The following is a 22,702-nucleotide window of genomic DNA, read 5'->3' on the forward strand; positions in this document are numbered from 1 at the left end:
TGTTTATACCAGTGAGCGTGGCTTTTTCGTTTAACAAACATGCGGTTCAGACTAGTTTTCTCTTTCTAGGATGCACACATAAGTGAAGGTAAATACAAAACAGTTTCAATTGCATATAGCTTAAACCCAGTAGGCGCAGGAAACAGTTTATCGGTTCCGAAGAGCCGATGCTTAGCCATCTCAAGCACAATTAACAAACATGTAATGTGTCTGTAAGAAATTCACTGTGAATTTTAAAAGATTTGACTATGCCTGGTCAGATATTGGGCCGTGGGAACGTTGATCCTCGGAACTATCAAAAGGTAACCAAAATGTTGAATTAATTTGAGTAAAGTGATTTCTTGTAAATGTTACCCAATCTCTCAGTTAAAACGTTTAGGCCAAATGTTTCTCTGGTGAGTCAGTGCTCCTTGTAGTTACATCGTCACTATAATAATACTGAGACAAAACGGTGTGTGGCTTCATCCTTAACCATTTCTTATTTTACTCATACTTGATTCTCAAATTAAAACAAATTATCTGCAAAAAACAGTAAAAATCAAAGGCTAGCCTGAAAACCCCAATATAGGTATAACACCCAGTGAGGGCCCTTCATATATCATGCAAGATAACTAAGACTTACTGGGCACAGGAGCGCAAACGTTGGTCTGGTTCACCCACTGAAGACCGAAGTATGGTGTGATGGGAGCACACAAACACAGTCCTCCGGCACAGCTGCTGTTGCCCGTGACGGGCGCCAGGCACTGAGAGGAAGACCTGCACGAAGCCATTACCTTCCTAACTGCAACACCATAACTCATCAGTTTTGTAAGAATTTTAGGAAGTATTAGTATATGACATTCGTATAGAATGAGGACAGTCTCCAAGCTGGGAAGTGAGGGCGGAGTGAAGGAATGCGTCCCAGCCATATGGACCATCGGGAATTGAAATTTGAAAATGAGAAGTCGTGTCTACATCGACCAATCCAATTGAGTAGCATTTCAGTAATAAAACTCATCGAAGATGTTATTTGATTTTCTCAGGAAAAAAGTACAGCAAATAATATTATTGACCATCTTAAAAATGAAGCAGTAGTGAACTGTAAAACAATCTCTGCTGGATCAGCAAGAAAGAGCAGACAAATATACATTAGTGTATACTTACAGCACTTGCTGGAGCAGAGTCCCAGGTTAATGCATGCTGCGTCCTGCAGGAGCGGTGTGGCCACAGTCTGGTAGGGGAGGTGGTGGGAACCATGTTATTATGGTAGTGCTGGTACCCAAGGTGTTACATGTAGTGGTGGTACCCATGGTGTTACATGTAGTGGTGGTACCCATGGTGTTACATGTAGTGGTGTTACCCATGGTGTTACATGTAGTGGTGGTACCCATGGTGTTACATGTAGTGGTGGTACCCATGGTGTTACATGTAGTGGTGGTACCCCATGGTGTTACATGTAGTGGTGGTACCCATGGTGTTACATGTAGTGGTGGTACCCCATGGTGTTACGTGTAGTGGTGGTACCCATGGTGTTAGATGTAGTGGTGGTACCCATGGTGTTACATGTAGTGGTGGTACCCATGGTGTTACATGTAGTGGTGGTACCCATGGTGTTACGTGTAGTGGTGGTACCCATGGTGTTACATGTAGTGGTGGTACCCATGGTGTTACATGTAGTGGTGGTACCCATGGTGTTACATGTAGTGGTGGTACCCATGGTGTTACATGTAGTGGTGGTACCCATGGTGTTACATGTAGTGGTGGTACCCATGGTGTTACGTGTAGTGCTGGTACCCATGGTGTTACGTGTAGTGGTGGTACCCCATGGTGTTACGTGTAGTGGTGGTACCCCATGGTGTTACGTGTAGTGGTGGTACCCCATGGTGTTACATGTAGTGGTGGTACCCATGGTGTTACATGTAGTGGTGGTACCCATGGTGTTACGTGTAGTGGTGGTACCCCATGGTGTTACATGTAGTGGTGGTACCCATGGTGTTACGTGTAGTGCTGGTACCCATGGTGTTACATGTAGTGGTGGTACCCATGGTGTTACATGTAGTGGTGGTACCCATGGTGTTACGTGTAGTGGTGGTACCCCATGGTGTTACATGTAGTGGTGGTACCCATGGTGTTACATGTAGTGGTGGTACCCATGGTGTTACGTGTAGTGGTGGTACCCATGGTGTTACGTGTAGTGGTGGTACCCATGGTGTTACGTGTAGTGGTGGTACCCCATGGTGTTACATGTAGTGGTGGTACCCATGGTGTTACATGTAGTGGTGGTACCCATGGTGTTACGTGTAGTGGTGGTACCCATGGTGTTACGTGTAGTGGTGGTAGCCATGGTGTTACATGTAGTGGTGGTACCCATGGTGTTACATGTAGTGGTGGTAGCCCATGGTGTTACGTGTAGTGGTGGTACCCATGGTGTTACATGTAGTGGTGGTACCCATGGTGTTACATGTAGTGCTGGTACCCATGGTGTTACGTGTAGTGGTGGTACCCATGGTGTTACATGTAGTGGTGGTACCCATGGTGTTACATGTAGTGGTGGTACCCATGGTGTTACATGTAGTGGTGGTACCCCATGGTGTTACATGTAGTGGTGGTACCCCCATGGTGTTACATGTAGTGGTGGTACCCATGGTGTTACATGTAGTGGTGGTACCCATGGTGTTACATGTAGTGGTGGTACCCATGGTGTTACATGTAGTGGTGGTACCCATGGTGTTACATTTAGTGGTGGTACCCCATGGTGTTACGTGTAGTGGTGGTACCCATGGTGTTACATGTAGTGGTGGTACCCATGGTGTTACATGTAGTGGTGTATCCTGTTATGACAACGCACACACCAGTGTGATCATACTGAGATTGGTGTATGAGTGTGCTCAAACTGTACAGTGATATCTTGGTTTATAGCCTCGTATCAGGAATATTGTGTATATGATGTAATCTTATGTTACCATATATTATTCTTATTTAATGTATTGTCAATGTGTGACATACATTTCCAAGTCTATATTAATTCTATATCAAACTTGTATGCCGTGTAATTGTGGATATATATTAGATGTCTAGTTATAGCAGTAGCCTAATGTCATGGAGTTTGAAAAACATCCTTGTATGCGTATTGTAAGTAATGCTACATCAAGGCTATACAGGTAACATTATGGGGACCATGTTGGGGAATGTATAGATTTAGTTTATAGATGTATTATTCATATGTATACAGAGTAGTTTCCATTTTAGTGTTGTACCTTGCATTGTCCCATTGTCATGACATTTAATGAATATACGGCACTGTGAAATGTTTTCCACTTAGACAATCTTTTGATACACATGTTGTATATATTTAATATACTTATTATCTTAATATGCATATGTATAACCGTTGGCAGCATATAAACGCTAGTGTTCCACTGCACCTGGCAAGTTCCTGGTGTCAGCTATTGTTGATTGATGCAATTTACAGACCTGTATTTGATGTATCATGCCCAGTTATTGAGAAGCTGGATATAAAGTAATAGTATTTGTTATTAGTAGAATGTTTTATTTTAATGTTGTGGATATAGATTAATGCCAGTAAACTGGAATAATTGTTGCTAGCCTTTCACTCCCAAGAACATTGATATATATTTGGCCAGGCTATGTGTTCCAATGATGCTGAAGTTACTCCCTCCTAACAGTTAAATGGGGAGACCGTGACTCATAATTGCATACCCCATAATTTATAAATTGGGGTCCATAACATATTTAAATTGGGGGGCCTAGTCCGTGATCAGGAATCATGTAACTCCTGTTGTTTCATGATATTTATGATGTAACTCCTGTGTTCCAGGACCGTTATTGTTGTAATCGTAATGTTCACTATTAATAATTATGTATGACACAGTAGAACTGATCCATGATTATTTTCTAGTTTGTTGTGCCTATTTGAAGCGAATGTTGCGGAATCATTTCCTTGAAGACGCTTTGATGACTTGTGTTTCTGCGTATGATTCAGTTTGCGGTCCTATGTGAACCTAGTTATTACTGCACTTGCAATTCTGCACGACAGAGGTAAGTGAACATGTTTTGTGCAGGTTGGGCATATGCTAATCGAGTATATTCTTATTGTGGTATAATAATTTTTTTTAGTGTCTTAATAATTAATTAATATGGAGGAATTAGTAAAAGAAATTTTGCAGAATCCATCAGCAGATAGGATTAAGACCTTAACTAAATCAGTGTTGATTTGTATGGGAAAACCCTAGTGTTAGAAGTGGCACCCAGAATGACTAAAGCTAAAATGCTGAGAATTATTTTTTTTTGCATCTAGTAGAAGATGGCTTGTTAAGTGATGAGGTATTAGAAGAATACCCTGATGAGTTTTAGAGTACTGCCACACTAAGAAGGCAGGAGTTAGAACTCCAGCTAAAGCATGTTGAGTTAGAAAGGTTTAAGTGTGTAGAAGAAACTAAACAAAGAGAAAAAGAAACTAAGCAGAAGAAGCCGAGTTAGAGCAAGTTAGATTCAGAGGAGAAGAGGAAATTAAGAAAGAAATAGAGTTAGAGACAGTTAGAATTAAACAGCAGATGGCTGAGGCACAGATTAGGCTTTAGGAGAAAAAGCTAGAAGCTTCAGCCGCTGCCAGTAGTAAGATTCTAAAGGAAGTTCTAGAAGTAGTCACAGTAGTAAACTTTACTTCCGTAAAGTGTTTGAATTACCCAAATTTCATGAGAGGGACCCCGAATTGTTTTTCTTACATTTTTCAAAGTTAGCTACTTGTTTAAAATGGGCAGAGGATTCTTGGGTGACCATTATGCATTGTCAGTTGTGCAGAAAGGCACAAGAGATTTTCGCTTCGCTCCCTTTCGAAGACAGCTTTCATTACTCCACAGTTAAAAAGAGGATCTTGCAAGCTTATGAACTCAATGCAGAGGCATTAAGATAAAAGTTTAGAGGTCTCAAGCGTGCACCTGATCAGACATTTACAGATTTTGCTCAAGAAAAAGAGTAAATTTTTGACAGGTGGCTTAACCGAAATAATACTCATGATTTTTTGTCCATTAAGCAGCTCATCCTACTTGAAGAACATTTATCTTGTTTGCCTGTAAAGTTGACCATGACACTAGTCGCAGGTAAACGTTCTTACAAGGATGTTCATGATTTAGCTATGTTGGCAGATGAACATGAGACGATTTTTAAGATACCGTATAACAATTTTAACATGGCACATAAAACATTCACTTCTAGGCAGGCAAATCCTGAGAGGTCAAAGAATAGTCATTGTAATGCTAAGTTTGTTCTTACAGCCAGGGCAGACCAAGCATTTACTAAATCTAAGGGTACTGTTAACCTTAGTAAAGCTACATCAGTTTCGACAAGTTCGACTGATGGGAACAATGTAATTATTGTCACAAGAAAGAACATGTTGTTCGCCATTGTTTCAGGTTACATCCGGAATTACGACCAACTGCCTTGGTGGTGAGTAAAAGAAGGCAAGGTCATAATTCTGAGACATTTTGTAAGGGTAAGCCACAGTGGCTTGCTGATTTTGAACCTTATATGATTCATGCTAAAATGGTTGGAGTTGTAGACACGTGGATTCCTGTAATTATGTTTAGAGACATTGGTGCATCGTTAACTTTGATTACTTCCAGTATGTTGTCCAAGGTCAAGAAGATTGACCAGGACGAAGTATTTCGTATATAGTTGGGGTAGTGCAACGTGTTACCCTCATGCAAGTTTACATTAAATCCCCCTATACTCCTGGACTATGTATTGTAGGTGTGTGTCGATATAATTCTTGGAAATGACATTGCCGGCACTATGATAAACAGTCATCTTCCCATCATGTTCAGTGACCCAGGTAGAGTTCTCTCAGAAACGAGTGAGATTGCTCCTGAAGTGTATCCAGCCTGCGCAGTCACCAGATCTCAAGTCGCCAAGTCCCAGAGTGATGTTTCCAAACCTACAACCGGAGGGATGGCTGGAAAACCTCCAACGTTAGAACCGGAAATCAACTTGGTTGACACTTCTATGTCTCGGTTGGATGAAGTTAGTACAGTTGAGGGAGTTGTGCCAAGTAAAGAAGTTGTACCTCCTGTTACTACCTCTTCCCCTAATTTTGATGTAAAATCCCACACCTTAACCCAACTTCAACAGAGTGATCCTAGTTTAAATGCCTGTTTTTCTGAAGCTGTTAAAGAGGAGGATGCTTTGGCAGATGATGTTGGATACTTCCTCCGAGATCAGATGCTGATGAGACGAAGGAGAACTAAGTTATCCCCCTCTTCAGAGGACTGTGAGAGTGTTACGCAGCTTGTGGTCCCCAAAGCCTACCGTGAACAAGTCCTCTCAGTTGCCCTCGACGATCCACTAAGTCACAAAGGGATTAGTCGAATGTTATACCAGGTATCAAAATATTTTTCTTGGCCCAGTCTTAAAAAAAATATTGGTAAATATTGTAGACAGTGTGTAACCTGTCAAATAGTGGGTAAACCTAATCAGAGTGTACCTAAAGCTCCCCTGCATCCAATTGTAGTTTCAAGTGAACCTTTTTCCCACATCATTATCGATTGTGTAGGCCCTTTGAACAGGACAAAGTCAGGTCATGTATTTTTAATAACCGTAATATGTGCCACATCCAGGTTTTCAGAAGCTTATCTCGTAAGAAACATAAGAGCAAAGACAGTTATCCATCACCTGACAAAATTCTGTGCTTTGTTTGGACTACCTCGAGTTATCCAGACTGACTACGGTAGCAATTTTCGGTCTGTAGAGTTCAAACGATTTTGTGAGAAGTACCAAATAGAACATCGCGTGTCCAGTACTTATCATCCACAAGGTGAAGGTGCCTTGGAGAGATTTCACCAAACTATGAAGCAGATGATACGAACTGTTGGTAAAGACTCCAGACGTAATGGGATGAGGACTTACCTTTTATCTTGTTTGCAGCTCGAAATGGTTTACAACATTCCTTGGGTTGTTCCCCGTTCCAATTAGTTTTCGGACACCAAGTGAGAGGCCCAATCCAGTTGCTGAGTGAAAGGTTGTTGGGAAACGTCTCTCTCTCTGATGGAAGTCGTCTGTTGAGTGAGATCCAGTTGAAGTTGAAGAAGTACCAAGACGTGGCAAGCGAGCACCTGAAGAAGTCGCAGTTGAAGATAAGACAACACCATGACAAGAAGTTCAGGGTGAAGTTGAGATGTTTTCAGCCAGGTGATCTTGTTCTTGTTTTAAAGTCCAGAGTGGAAGCTGCTTTAGCTCATCGTTTTGAAGGTCTGTTTAAAGTTGCTTGCAGACGTTCTGAGTTAACTTATAAAATTATAAGTCTGCAGGACCCTTCCTGCAGACTTATAATTACACAGTAGTACACATTAACAGGTTAAAGCATTTCAACTGTTGCTATTACGTGCAACAGTTGGTGCAGTTAAAAAAAAAAACTTCTTTCTACCTGTCACAGATGTGGCATCAATGTAGTTAGTATATAAAAACATGCGCGTATTCGAATGGAACGTTGTGTCAAAATTTCAAAGCAATTGGTGAAGAACTTTCAGAGATTAAGGCGTGTGTTGCTCTTACATCCAACTGATGGCGCTGTTTTTCAAAAAAACATGTTTTTCCTGTCACAGGTGAGGCATGTATATAGTAGGTATATAAGAAAACGCGCCAATACGAATGCAACTTTGTGTCAAAATTTCAAAGCAATCGGTATAAAGGTTTCAAAGATTTCCCCCACAAGAAAAACAGATGAAAAAACAGTTTTTCAAACAATCATGTTTTTTCCCCTCACAGACATGACATCTATAAAGTATGTATATAAAAACCCGCTCGGATGCGAATGGAACGATGTGTGAAAATTTCAATGCAATCGGTGAAGAACTTTCGGAGATTAGCGATTTTGAACAAACGAACATTTCCATTTTTATTTATATAGATTCATGACGTGTTTTTTGCTGTCCATGTCTGTAAGAATGTGTACACTGTGTCTCACATTGTACTCATTTCTTGAGATGGAGGGATGTTATGACCACGCATACACCAGTATGATCATACTGACATTGGTGTATGAGTGTGCTCAAACTATACAGTGATATCTTAGTTGATAGCTTCGTATCACGAATATTGTGTAAATGATATAATCTTATGTTACCATATATTATTCTTATTTAATGTATTGTCAATGTGTGACATACATTTCCAAGTCTATATTAATTCTGTATCAAAGTTGTTTGCCGTGTAATTGTGGATATATATTAGATGTCTTGTTATAGCAGTAGCCTAATGTCATGGAGTTTGAAAAACATCCTTGTATGCGTATTGTAAGTAATGCTACATCAATGCTATATAGATAACATTATGGGGACCATGTTGGGAAATGTATACATTTAGTTTCCAGATGAATTATTCATATGTATACTGAGTAGTTTCCATTTTAGTGTTGTACCTTGCATTGTCACATTGTCATGACATTTAATGAATATATGGCACTGTGAAATGTTTTCCACTTAGACAATCTTTTGATACACATGTTGTATATCTATGTAAATAAAAATGGAAATGTTCGTTTGCTCAAAATCGTTATTCTCCGAAAGTTCTTCACCGATTGCCTTGAAATTTTCAGACAATGTTCCATTCGCATCCGAGCAGGTTTTTATATACCTATTATATAGATGTCACGTCTCTGACGGGAAAAACAGGCTTTTTTTTTTTTAAAAAACTGTGTTTTTCATGTGAGGGAAATCTTCGAAACCTCTTTACCGATTGCTTTGAAATTTACACACAACGTTGCATTCGAGTAGGCGAGTGTTTTTATATACCTACTATATACATGCCTCATCTGAGAAAGGAAAAAACATATTTTTTTTTAAACAATGCCATCTGTAGTTCGTAAGAGCAACTCACACTGTAATCTCCAAAAGTTCTTCACCAATTCCTTTAAAATATTGACACAATGTTCCTATCACATACGTGAGTGATTTTATATACCTACTATTTAGATTCAACACCTGTCATCGATTTTTTTTTTTTTTAAACAGCACCCTCTGTTGCATGTACGAACAACACACACTACACAAAATGTTATGATTCCATTTCAATGTTTCCGATTGCATTGATAAATTTATTTTCATTTTAATTTAATTATTTTGTGTGATACTGTGTTGGAATTGAGCTGGGTCGATTACCATACTGTGCATTTCATGGGTATAGTTTATGTTTCTTTCTTCATTTTTTCGTTTCTGTTTTTTTTTTAAATGTTCTGCTTATTTTTCAGTGCAATTGGTGGTGAAATTGAACTGTGTCGATTGATCTGTGTTTGAATATAAATATTTGTTTAGTATTTTTTGTTTTTGTTTTATAAACAAGAAAATGGATAACACGTTTAGTTCACAGCTGCAAATGTGCAACAAACTGCTATGAATCCCCTGGCTCCAACGTTAACTGCTTTCTTCACGTTTTGTCAAAATGATGTGTTTGCGGAAACACTGCTGATTTCGGAAGTGCCAACGTATTACACATGTAATGCCAGTAGAAAATCATTTCAACGACACAAACGAGGAGAGCGAGTCGACGGACAACCTGGCATATTCAAATAAACTATGATAGGAAGACTGTACACCGTGCATCCCAGTCAAGATGAATGCTTCTTTCTTTGCATGCTGTTGGTAAATGTGCTCGATCCAACGTCTTTCCAGTAATTGAGATTTGTGAACGTCGTTACACCCGCCACTTTCTGTAGTGCATGTCAAGCTCTGAATTTATTGGAGAACGACCGACACTGGGATGTATACATTAACATGCGTCCAACACGTCACATCCAAATCAAATTTGTGCATTGTTTGCAATCATATTGACCGCCTGCTCTCCTTCATCTCCAACAGAGTTTTGGGAGAAATATAAATTGCACATGGCTCTAGATATTATCCGTTGATTACGCAAGGAAAATTCAAATATGAACATGGATTTCACAGCAAAATCTACAACGAAGCCTTGATAATGATTGAAGATTTGTGCTTAGAAATCGCGAACAAAGTTCTCAATCAATTGGAAATTCGAATTGATCTGCTGGTGCTTCGTTCGATGTAGAATTGCGTCATGAACAAAATTACAACATAGGTGATCTGTTGTCGTATCTGCAATCAAATATTCTTAAGCTAATGCTTGAGCGAAAAGACATTTACAATCAAATAATTCAAACTGTCAATAACGGGCTTGGAGAAATCTTCTTAGATGCGCCAGCAGGAACTGGTAAAACCTTTCTAATTAGATTGATTCTGGCAGCATTTCGATCACAAAATGGCATAACCTTAGCTCCTGCATAGTCCGGAATAGCTGCGACATTGCTATCGGATGGAAGAAGTTCCTGATTGATCATTGCAAGATTTGTGTGGAAACATCAGACCATTTGGAACGCATTAATATTGCTTGCAGGAGATTTCAGGCAAACATTACCTGCAATTCCTCGATTGACACCAGAGGACGAAATAAATGCTACACTGTAATACTCTACTTTGTGGCGCCACGTAAAGACGTTAACATTAACTACAAATATGCGTGTCCAGCTGCAAAACGATCCATCAGCTGAGATATTCTCACACCAATTTCTGAAAATTGGGAACGGAAACGTGCTGGTTGACCTGACCTCAGGACGAACTTCATTGCCTCAAAACTTCTATAATTTAGTGACGTCAAAAGAAGAATTGATTGAGAAAGTATTTCCCAATATTCAAACCAATTATAAGAGTCACGATTGGCTGAGTGAACGAGCTGTTCTTGCGGGCAAGAACAAAGGCGTCTAAGAACTTAACAATATTATTCAGTCTAACATCCAAAGCAAGGCAGTCACATACAAGTCCGTCGACACTGTTGAAGAAGTAGACGAAACGGTTAATTATCCAACGGAATTGTTGAATTCATTCGATCTACCATGGATACCAACACACGTACGGCAACTGAAATTCGGCGTGCTAATTATTATGTTGCAAAATATCAACCAGCCAAAACTTTGCAAGGCCACGCACCTTGCAGTAAAAAATAATAATCAACAACATCGTAGAAGCAACAATCTTTACAGGACCCTTCAATGATAAAGATGTCCTCATTCCTCGCACACCTATTATTCCAACAGATATGCCATTTCACCTTAAGAGATTGTAATTTCCAATTCGATTGGCGTTTGCAATCACCATCAACAAAGCTCAGGGCCAATCTTTAGAATTGTGCAGTTTATATCTAGACATGGATTACTTCTCTCATGGATAATTATATGTTGCATGCCACTTTTCCCTGCTGAAGGTTCACCAGCTATGCCACTACTCCCTGCTGAAGGTTCACCAGCCCTGCCACTACTCCCTGCTGAAGGTTCACGAGCAATGAAACTACTCCCTGCTGAAGGTTCACCAGCCCTTCCACTAATCCCTGATGATGGTTCAGCAGCCTGCCGCTACTCCCTGCTGAAGTTCACCAGCCCTGCTGCTACTCCCTGCTGAAGATTAACCAGTCTTGCTGCTACTCCCTGCTGAAGGTTCACTAGCTCTGTTGCTACTCCCTGATGAAGGTTAATGAGCCCTGCCGCTACTCCCTGCTGAAGGTTCACCAGCCCTGCCACTACTCCCTGCTGAACGTTCACCAGCCCCTGCCACTACTCCCTGCTGAAGGTTCACAAGCCCTGCCACTACTCCCTGCTGAATGTTCACCAGCCCTGCTGTTACTCCCTGCTGAAGGTTCACAAGCCCTGCCATTACTCCCTGCTGAATGTTCACCAGCCCTGCTGCTACTCATTGCTGAATGTTCACCAGCCCTGCTGCTACTCCCTGCTGAATGTTCACCAGCCCCTGTTGCTACCCCCTGCTGAAGGTTCACCAGCCTTGCTGCTTGTTACGAATCTCACTAGGATTCTGCCATTACTCTTGATTCTCATATTACTTTATTGTCTTGTTCTTTAATATAGCATCCAGTTGTATGATATAAGATTTTGTATGTTATATATATATATATATTATAGCATGCTGTAGTGTGCCTGAGTTACATTATATTGTGTGAGGCTTTTGGTGTTAATTTCTCATGTAGTTTCTCCGTTTGGGCGGTTGACCATATTTGGATATGGCCAGTGTGGGAACATTGTTGTCAATCGAGTGTTTATAGTTTTACCTTGATTTATTCCCATATTTGGTTTCCGTATTATTGTATGGAATGTTGTACCAGTGTTTACTACTCTTTAGTTTAACAATGTTTTGAATATTAGTACTGCGTTTTATTATTAGAATTTCCACAATGTTTGTGTGGACGGTTAGTTGATTTTTTGGTAGACGCTTGGCCTGCGGACCAAGGCGTGGGCAGAAGCGTGGCAGCTGTATTCGAGAGGAGTCATGTTTTAAGTTAAGTCATTGGTCACTGTTATTTTAGCCCATATAAATGTTAATTATCTGGTTAGATGATATGAGTATTACTATTGATTAATCCATGTTCTGGTGATATTGCTCATGTCTCAATAATTAATTTCATTCTATGATATTGCATGCTGAAGAATATTTCTGGCTATTATACATTTAAGTGTTATTAAGTTTGTCCCCCTTAGCATAAATATATTGTTCTCCATTTTATGCAGTGATGTATATTTACCCCTAGACAGTTGTTGGCAAGGCCGATTTATTATCTTTTTTATTGCACTGCGGGGAGAAGAACCTTATTTAGTCTCAAGGGCGGTAACAAATGAGGGCCTGTGTCCGGGAGAATAAACCTTAATTCCCTGTAATGTTGTACAATTGACCGTGCTAATTATTAATAGCAATTGCCTTCCTAGGTACTCTGTGATTATCTAGTGACACCTAATGAAGCCTGTGAAATTATCTGTTCAATCTGAGCTGCTGTGAAAACTTCTCAACGCTTCACAATTTGAGGTAAGTGTTCAGCTTGTGCCAGGGGGCCAAGCATAATTTTCAGTGTGGTTTCAAGTGTAAGTTGTGATAATTGAGCCAACCATGGAGGATCAGGTTGCTGCGCTGGTAGATCTGCCAAATTTTGGTACAATTAAAGACTTAAAGAAGTCTGGTTTGTTATTGCTGGCTGATAAATTGAACCTAGCAATTTCCAGTAAAATGTTGAAAGCTCAAGTGTTAAGAGTGATTGTCACACACTTGGTGGAGGAGGAGAGACTTGAAGAAGAGTGTTTGGGAGAGTTAGAAGAAGAGTCAAGTGACAAGGTGGCAATCTTAAAGTTGGAGTTGGAGACTCAATTAGAAATGGCTAGGCTGGAAGCAGACAAACAGAGGTTGGAAGTAGACAAGCAGAGGTTGGCAGCAGACAAGCAGAGGTTGGAGTTGCAGAACCAGACAAAACACCTTGAGTTGGAGGCTCAGTTAAGACTAGCAGAGCAGCAGACTAGACAATTAGAAATTCAGCAGAGTATGGCTGAAAATAATAACAGGTTAGAACAGCAGAGGATTGCGGCAGGTTTGGGTAACACTAGTAATAATCCAGAGAGTACAAATAGTTCTTTTAAGTACAATAAACATGTAGAATTACCTAAGTTTAATGAAGAAGATCCAGAAATATTTTTCTTGCATTTTAAGAAACTAGCAGTCAGCATGAACTGGCCTGTAGATCAATGGGTTAGCATATTACAAGGACAATTTAAGGGTAAAGCTCAAGAGGTATTTGCATCTTTGCCGGCTGAGAATTCTTTCGATTTTAAATTTGTTCAGCAAAGTATTTTGAATGCTTACCAGCAGATCCCAGAGGCACATAGAATAAAATTCAGAAGTTTAAAAAGAGCACATGACCAGACTATTTCTGACTTTGTAAGAGTAAAATTAAATCACTTTGACAGATGGATTAAAGCACTTAATATTGCAGAGTTTGAGACTTTAAGAGACCTCATAGTAACTGAGGAAGTAGTGGGATGTCTACCAGAGAAATTAGCTTTATTTATGGCTGAAAATAAACAAACCACTGATCTTATCAAATTAGCCAAGCTAGCTGATGAACATGAACTACTTACTAAAGTACCTTTGAGAGCACCAATTAACCATTTTAATGCTAAAACTAATCATTATGCTCATAAAAATCATGTTTTCCAGACTCGACCAGCTATTTCACCTTCTCCCCTTAACCCTTCTCCTGTAAAGCCTAAATCTGAGACACAGACAGGGTTGTCAACCTCAAGTAATGTAGTGATTAAGCCTGCAGTGGGTTCGGCTGTTCCGACCACTAGCAGGTATTGCACACATTGCAGGAGAAGAGGTCATGTGGTAAATTCATGTTATGCTTTGCACCCAGAGTTAAGACCAACTGGTCTCATTTATTGTAGAGGTGTGCAAAATAAATTAACTAAGGAACATGTAACTGTAAACCCCAATTGGGTGAAACAGTATTCTCCATATATGTCTTCAGGTGAAGTTTTGTGTGTTAATGGGAAATGGAAGCCAGTGGTTCTTCTTCGTGATACTGGTGCTTCCCAAACCTTAATTTCTGCCAGTATACTCTCTAATGTTGAAAAGAGAGATAATAGGAAGTCTGTAGTTCTTCAGAGTGTTGCAGGATGTAAAACTGTACCTCTGATAGATGTTACTTTAAGATCCACCATTACTCCAAGTGTATGCACTGTGGGTGTTAGTACACAGTTGCCCATCCCAGGTGTGGATGTTATATTGGGTAATGATGTGGCCATAAATCATGTTGTGGGTGAGATTGATCCCAGTTTGTTTAACCAGCCAGTTGCAGACCATGTTGTTTATTCTGCCTGTGCTGAAGTTAGTTCTAGGAATGAACAACCGGTTGTAATAGATGGTTTTGTCCATTCTTCCTGTGCTGATGTCAGTACTAATATAAATCCAGTTGTCAGTTCTGATGTTGTTACTCAAGCATTTGTTCCAGTAACCAGTACCCCTTCAGTGGAGAAGTGGGATGTGGGTGTTCCAGATTCCTGTGTGGCCGATTTAGTTGTTGAGAGTAAGCCTGATACTATGACTCTGCTTTATTCCAATAAATTGGGAAAGGATGTCCATGTACCATTGTCTTGCCCGCTCACTACGAACGTTGTGCCAGGAGTTGAGAGAAACTTAAAAGCCACGACTCTGTATTCCAGCCAAGTGAATGGTTTAGGACAAGATGTCGGGTTGGCAGAAGTATTCCCGCTCACTCCAAGTTTAGAATCAGTTGTCGAGAGTAAGTCGGTTGTAGAGGCCCCGCCTCACCCTAGTCAAGGTGATAGTATAGGGGAGGAGGTCAAACTACCTGTTACTTGCCCGCTCGTTTCAGATTCCCTTAATTTAAGTGCATTGAGTAGAACTGACCCTAAGATTTCAGAGAGAAGCAAGGAGACAGTCTGTACTGTAGATCCAGTTTTGGAGAGTGTGGGAAAGCAGCCAGAAGATCAGCTTCTGTTGAGTAGATGGAGACCTATTGAGCCTCCCTCTTCAGTTGTCTGTGAGGATGTGACCCAGCTTGGTAGTGATATTATTGATTGTGAGCAGACAGTACTCCAAGCAGCTCCAGAAGTCATGGGAGGAAATTTTGGTAAAACAATTGAGAGTGGTAAAGTAGCATTTGGATCTAAGTTGCGGAGTTGTGATTCTTATTCCATGTGGAGTAAGTATTTCTCATTGTGTACATTGAGTCAGTGTGTGTAGGATGTTGAAATCTACTTTTATTCTGCAGGAACCATTTTCTTGTGAAGTAATGGACTGTGGTACATCTTTGTCAAGCCTTGTGGTTGAGCAGAGAGAGTTTACTCAAGTAGGTTGTGCATCCAGTAGTTCTGAGGAAGTGGTGAGTTATACTAGAGCAGTATCTCTATATTCAGATCCAGTTAATTTTGATGCACGAGTGATAAAAGTGTATGTTCCACTCAAGTGGTGTTGACTTTCAGAGTCATATTGTGGGTGAAGGATTAAATCATACTGGGGAGCAGATGTTTGAGGCTCCAGGTGTGTATTTCAAGTTGGGGGATAAGGTTATCCTACCTAGTGTTAATCATTGTGAAGGGTTTCAGATTGTCCTTGGGCGTTTCTCAGGTAATCTGCTGTTCATCTTCAAGATGTTAAGACCCTTAAACCTTTCGGGTGATTGGTTGTCATCAGACGTAAATCACTTGGGAAGTGATGGTGAGGGTTGTCAAGTTTTCGGCATGTTTTACTTAGTCTTTTGGAAGACTAGAAGGTTGATGATAGTGTGTGTTGTGTTCAAGTTCACCATCAGGAGGTGTGAACTTGTCTTGAGAGTTATGATTGAGATATGGTGCCTAGGCATACGCCTGTTTTCTTTCACTGATCGTTATGACAGAGTTATGAGGCAATTGATTTCTGTGTTCCTTATGGATCATCTGAGTCAGTTCGATCAGGTAGTCTTTGCACTTATTTTGGGTTGTATTTCTTGGTTTGAAGGTCAAAGGTTTGCTAAGTCGTTGAGTTGTGTTTCTGAAGGTTCTATGGGTGAAGAAGTTTTATATGTAATTGTGAGGTTTAACGCTAATTTCTCTAATTTTAGTATCCATTGGGCGAGAGTTTGTGTTCCACAGAGGATCAAGTGTGATGGGAAGCAGATGTATTTGTCAGGGCATACCCAGGAGAAGTCCCTAATCTACTTTACATACAGTCAGCTTCAATTAAGCAGTTCAGCTCCAGGAAAAAGGAGAAATGGAAAATGGAGTCTGTCTTGGAAAATGTCACCATATAGAAAATGGATCAATTGGAAATATGGGACTGATCTCAGAGAAATAGTAGAAACAGATGGAAAGATAAATTGCCTTATTGACTGGGTGGAAACAGTTACATTATTTGACAGTCCTATTCATGCTAATACTAATAATGTTGTTGATAAGAGTGTGAAATATGATCTGAAACTAAGTGATATAAATGAGATAGTACCCTGGAGAGATAAATTTGCATACTCCAGTGAAACCTATGTAGTGTTTTTATTCATAAGATGTATGAAATTTTTGTATTTTTTTTACTGTGTGAGATTCATTGCTTTGTACTTTGTTTTTAGTTGAAGCATTTTCATGTTTTATTTACATGTTATATTTCATGCAGTCAAAAAAAATGAAATCAACCTTCAGTTAATTTCATTTTTTTCTTAGGGGACAGGAGGGATGTTACGAATCTCACTAGGATTCTGCCATTACTCTTGATTCTCATATTACTTTATTGTCTTGTTCTTTAATATAGCATCCAGTTGTATGATATAAGATTTTGTATGTTATATATATATATATATTATAGCATGCTGTAGTGTGCCTGAGTTACATTATATTGTGTGAGGCTTTTGGTGTTAATTTCTCATGTAGTTTCTCCGTTTGGGCGGTTGACCATATTTGGATATGGCCAGTGTGGGAACATTGTTGTCAATCGAGTGTTTATAGTTTTACCTTGATTTATTCCCATATTTGGTTTCCGTATTATTGTATGGAATGTTGTACCAGTGTTTACTACTCTTTAGTTTAACAATGTTTTGAATATTAGTACTGCGTTTTATTATTAGAATTTCCACAATGTTTGTGTGGACGGTTAGTTGATTTTTTGGTAGACGCTTGGCCTGCGGACCAAGGCGTGGGCAGAAGCGTGGCAGCTGTATTCGAGAGGAGTCATGTTTTAAGTTAAGTCATTGGTCACTGTTATTTTAGCCCATATAAATGTTAATTATCTGGTTAGATGATATGAGTATTACTATTGATTAATCCATGTTCTGGTGATATTGCTCATGTCTCAATAATTAATTTCATTCTATGATATTGCATGCTGAAGAATATTTCTGGCTATTATACATTTAAGTGTTATTGAGTTTGTCCCCCTTAGCATAAATATATTGTTCTCCATTTTATGCAGTGATGTATATTTACCCCTAGACAGTTGTTGGCAAGGCCGATTTATTATCTTTTTTATTGCACTGCGGGGAGAAGAACCTTATTTAGTCTCAAGGGTGGTAACACTGCTACTCCCTGCTGAAGGTTGACTAGCCCTGCCACTACTCTCTGCTGAAGTTTCACCAACCCTGCCACTACTCCTTGCTGAAGGTTCACCCACCCTGATGATACTCCCTGCCGAAGTTTCACCGGCCCTGCTGCTTCTCCCTGCTGAAAGATCACCAGCCCTGCCGCTATTACCTGCTGAAGATTCTCCAGCCCTGCCACTACTCCCTGCTGAAGGTTCACCAGCCCTGCAACTACTCCCTGCTGAAGGTTCACCAGCCTTGCCGCTACTCCCTGCTCAAGGTTCACCAGCCCTGCCACTACTTCCTGCTGAAGGTTCACGAGCCCTGCTGCTACTCCCTACCGAAGATTCACCAGCCCTACCACTACTTCCTGCTGAAGGTTCAGCAGCCCTGCTGCTACTCCCTACAGAAGGTTCGCCAGCCTTAACACTACTCAATGCTGAAGGTTCACCAGCTCTGCCACTACTCCCTGCAGAAGGGTCACCAGCCCTGCACTTACTCCCTGTTCATGGTTCACCAGCCCTGCCACTACTTCCTGCTGAAGGTTCACGAGCCCTGCTGCTACTCCCTACCGAAGGTTCACCAGCCTTACCACTACTTCCTGCTGAAGGTTCAGCAGCCCTGCTGCTACTCCCTACAGAAGGTTCACCAGCCTTACCACTACAACCTGCTGAAGGTTCTCCAGCTCTGCCACTACTCCCTGCAGAAGGTTCACCAGCCCTGCACCTACTCCCTGATGAAGGTTCACAAGCCCTGCCGCTACTCCCTGCTGAAGGTTCATCAGCTCTGCTGCTTCTCCCTGCTGAAGGTTAACCAGCCCTGCTACTATTCCCTGCTGAAGGTTCATCAGTCCTGACACTACTCCCCGCTAAAGGTTCACATGCCCTGCCACTACTCTCCGCTGAAAGTTCACCAGCCCTACTGATGTTTCCCGCTGAAGGTTCACCAGCCCTGCCACTACACCCCGCTGAAGGTTCGCCAGCCCAACTGATATTCCCTGCTGAAATTTCAGCAGACCTGCTGCTACTCCCTGCTGAAGGTTCACCCACCCTGCTGCTACTCCCTGCTGAAGGTTCGCCAGCCCTGCCTCTACTCTTTATTGAAGGTTAACCAGCCCTGCCACTACTCCCTGCTGAAGGTTAACCAGCCCTGCCGCTACTCCCTGCTGAAGGTTCACCAGCCCTGCCACTACTCCCTGATGACGGTTCACCAACCCTGCTACTACTCCCTGCTGAAGGTTCACAAGCCCTGCTACTACTCCTTACTGAAGGTTCACCAGTCCTACCACTACTCCCTGCTGAAAGTTCCCCAGCCGTGCAGCTACTCCCTGCTGAAGGTTCACCAGCCCTGCTGCTTCTCCCTACAGAAGGTTCACAAGCCCCACCACTACTTCTTGCTGAGGGTTCACCAGCCTTGCCACTACTCCCTGCTGAAGGTTCACCAGCCCTGCCGCTACTCCCTGCTGAAGGTTAACCAGCCCTGCCACTACTCCCTGCTGAAGGTTCACCAGCCTTTTCTCTACTCCCAGCTGAAGGTTCACCAGCCCTGCCACTACTCCCTGCCTAAAGTTCACAAGCCCTGCTGCTACTCCCTACTGAAAGTTCACCAGCCCTACCACTACTCCCTGCTGAAGGTTCACCAGCCCTGCTGCTACTCCCTACAGAATGTTCACCAGCCCTACCACTACTTCCTGCTGAAGGTTCACTAGCCCTGCCACTACCTCGTGCTGAAGGTTCATCAGCCCTGCCACTTTTCCCTGCTGAAGGTTCACCAGCTATGCCATTACTCCCTGCTGAAGGTTCACCAGCCCTGCCACTACTCCTTGATGAAGGTTCACGAGCAATGAAACTACTCCCTGCTGAAGGTTCACCAGCCCATCCACTAATGCCTGATGATGGTTCAGCAGCCTGCCGCTACTCCCTGCTGAAGTTCACCAGCCCTGCTGCTACTCCCTGCTGAAGATTAACCAGTCTTGCTGCTACTCCCTGCTGAAGGTTCACTAACTCTGTTGCTACTCCCTGATGAAGGTTAATGAGCCCTGCCGCTACTCCCTGCTGAAGGTTCACCAGTCCTGCCACTACTCCCTGCTGAACGTTCTCCAGCCGCTGCCACTACTCCCTGCTGAAGGTTCACAAGCCCTGCCACTACTCCCTGCTGAATGCTCACCAGCCCTGCTGCTACTCCCTGCTGAAGGTTCACCAGCCCTGTTGCTACGCCCTGCTGAAGGTTCACAAGGCATGGCACTACTCTCTGCTGAAGTTTCACCAACCCTGCCACTACTCCTTCCTGAAGGTTCACCCACCCTGCAGCTACTCCCTACTGAAGGATCACCAGCTTTGCCCCTATCCCCTGCTGAAGATTCTCCAGCCCTGCCACAACTCCCTGCTGAAGGTTCACCAGCCCTGCAACTACTCCCTGCTGAAGGTTCACCAGCCCTGCCGCTACTCCCTGCTCAAGGTTCAACAGCCTTACCACTACTTCCTGCTGAAGGTTCACGAGCCCTGCTGCTACTCGCTACCGAAGGTTCACCAGCCCAACCACTACTTCCTACTGAAGGTTCACCAGCCCTGCCACTACTCCCTGCTGAAGGTTCACAAGCCCTGCTGCTACTCCCTGTTGAAGGTTCACCAGCCCTGCTACTACTTCCTGCAGAAGGTTCACCAGCCCTTTGCTGCTCCCTGCTGAAGTATCACCAGCCCTGCTGCTAGACCCTGCTGAAGGTTCACAAGCCCTGCCGCTACTCCCTGCTGAAGGTTCATCAGCTCTGCTGCTTCTCTCCGCTGAAGGTTCACAAGCCCTGCCACTACTCTCCGCTGAAAGTTCACCAGCCCTACTGATGTTTCCTGCTGAAGGTTCACCAGCCCTTCCTCTACTCCCTGACGATGGTTCAGAGGGCCTGCCACTACTCTCTGCTGAAGGTTCAACAGCTCTGCCGCCGCGAATCCCTGTTGAATGTTCACGAGCTCTGCTGTTACTCCCTGTTAAAGGTTCACCAGCCCTTCCACTCATCCCTGATGATGGTTCAGTAGCCCTGCACTAATCCCTGCTGAAGGTTCACCAGCCCAGCCACTACTTTCTGCTGAAGGTTCACCAGCCCTGCTGCCACTCTCTCCTGAAGTTTAACCAACCCTGCTACTACTCCCTCCTGAAGGTTCACCAACCCAGCCACTACTGCTTGCTGAAGGTTCACAAAAACTGCCACTACTCACCGCTGAATGTTCACCAGCCGTGCCGCTACTCCCTGCTGAAGGTTCACCAGCCGTGCCACTACTCCCTGCTGAAGGTTCACCAGCCGTGCCACTACTCCCTGCTGAAGGTTCACCAGCCCTGCTGATACTCCCTTCAGAATGTTCACCAGCCCTACCACTACTTCCTGCTGAAGGTTCACCAGCCCTGCCACTACCTCGTGCTGAAGGTTCATCAGCACTGCCACTTTTCCCTGCTGAAGGTTCACCAGCTATGCCACTACTCCCTGCTGAAGGTTCACCAGCCCTGCCACTACTCCCTGCTGAAGGTTCACCAGCCCTGCCACTACTCCCTGCTGAAGGTTCACGAGCAATGAAACTACTCCCTGCTGAAGGTTCACCAGCCCTTCCACTAATCCCTGATGATGGTTCAGCAGCCTGCCGCTACTCCCTGCTGAAGATTAACCAGTCTTGCTGCTACTCCCTGCTGAAGGTTCACTAACTCTGTTGCTACTCCCTGATGAAGGTTAATGAGCCCTGCCGCTACTCCCTGCTGAAGGTTCACCAGCCCTGCCACTACTCCCTTCTGAAGGTTCACAAGCCCTGCCACTACTCCCTGCTGAATGTTCACCACCCCTGCTGTTATTCCCTGCTGAAGGTTCACAAGCCCTGCCACTACTCCCTGCTGAATGTTCACCAGCCCTGCCGCTACTCCCTGCTGAAGGTTCACCAGCCCTGCCACTACTCCCTGCTGAACGTTCACCAGCCGCTGCCACTACTCCCTGCTGAAGGTTTACAAGCCCTGCCACTACTCCCTGCTGAATGTTCACCAGCCCTGCTGTTACTCCCTGCTGAAGGTTCAATAGCCCTGCCACTACTCCCTGCTGAATGTTCACCAGCCCTGCTGCTACTCCCTGCTGAAGGTTCACCAGCCCTGTTGCTACGCCCTGCTGAAGGTTCACAAGGCCTGGCACTACTCTCTGCTGAAGTTTCACCAACCCTGCCACTACTCCTTGCTGAAGGTTCACCCACCCTGATGATACTCCCTGCCGAAGGTTCACCGGCCCTGCTGCTACTCCCTACTGAAGGATCACCAGCCCTGCCGCTATTCCCTGCTGAAGATTCTCCAGCCCTGCCACTACTCCCTACTGAAGGTTCACCAGCCCTGCAACTACTCCCTGCTGAAGGTTCACCAGCCCTGCCGCTACTCCCGGCTGAAGATTCTCCTGCCCTGCCGCTACTCCCTGCTTAAGGTTCACCAGCTCTACCACTACTTCCTGCTGAAGGTTCACGAGCCCTGCTGCTACTCCCTGCTGAAGGTTCACCAGCCCTGCAACTACTCCCTGCTGAAGGTTCACCAACCCAGCCACTTTTCCCTGCTGAAGGTTCACAAGCCCTGATGCTACTCCCTGTTGAAGGTTCACCAGCCCTGCCACTACTTCCTGCAGAAGGCTCGCCAGCCCTTTGCTGCTCCCTGCTGAAGTATCACCAGCCCTGCTGCTAGATCCTGCTGAAGGTTCACAAGCCCTGGCGCTACTCCCTGCTGAAGGTTCATCAGCTCTGCTGCTTCTCCCTGCTGAAGGTTAACCAGCCCTGCTACTATTCCCTGCTGAAGGTTCATCAGC

The 22,702-nt window shown here is 43.2% G+C and overlaps 3 protein-coding genes across 3 annotated transcripts; 2 read left to right on the forward strand and 1 right to left on the reverse strand.

Moving 5' to 3' along the window:
• Positions 1-18,328: 18,328 nt before the first annotated feature.
• LOC138366561 (uncharacterized) lies at positions 18,329-18,748 on the forward strand. Its single transcript, XM_069327596.1, has one exon. The coding sequence runs from the start codon at positions 18,329-18,331 to the stop codon at positions 18,746-18,748; it is 420 nt and encodes a 139-aa protein (XP_069183697.1).
• A 342-nt stretch (positions 18,749-19,090) lies between these two features.
• On the forward strand, positions 19,091-19,600 carry LOC138366562 (uncharacterized). The gene has a single exon (XM_069327597.1). The coding sequence runs from the start codon at positions 19,091-19,093 to the stop codon at positions 19,598-19,600; it is 510 nt and encodes a 169-aa protein (XP_069183698.1).
• An 839-nt stretch (positions 19,601-20,439) lies between these two features.
• On the reverse strand, positions 20,440-20,901 carry LOC138366563 (balbiani ring protein 1-like). The gene has a single exon (XM_069327598.1). The coding sequence runs from the start codon at positions 20,899-20,901 to the stop codon at positions 20,440-20,442; it is 462 nt and encodes a 153-aa protein (XP_069183699.1).
• Positions 20,902-22,702: the final 1,801 nt, after the last annotated feature.

The sequence above is a fragment of the Procambarus clarkii genome, chromosome 19, assembly GCF_040958095.1.
Source record: "Procambarus clarkii isolate CNS0578487 chromosome 19, FALCON_Pclarkii_2.0, whole genome shotgun sequence".
NCBI classification, from domain to species: Eukaryota; Metazoa; Arthropoda; class Malacostraca; order Decapoda; family Cambaridae; genus Procambarus; species Procambarus clarkii.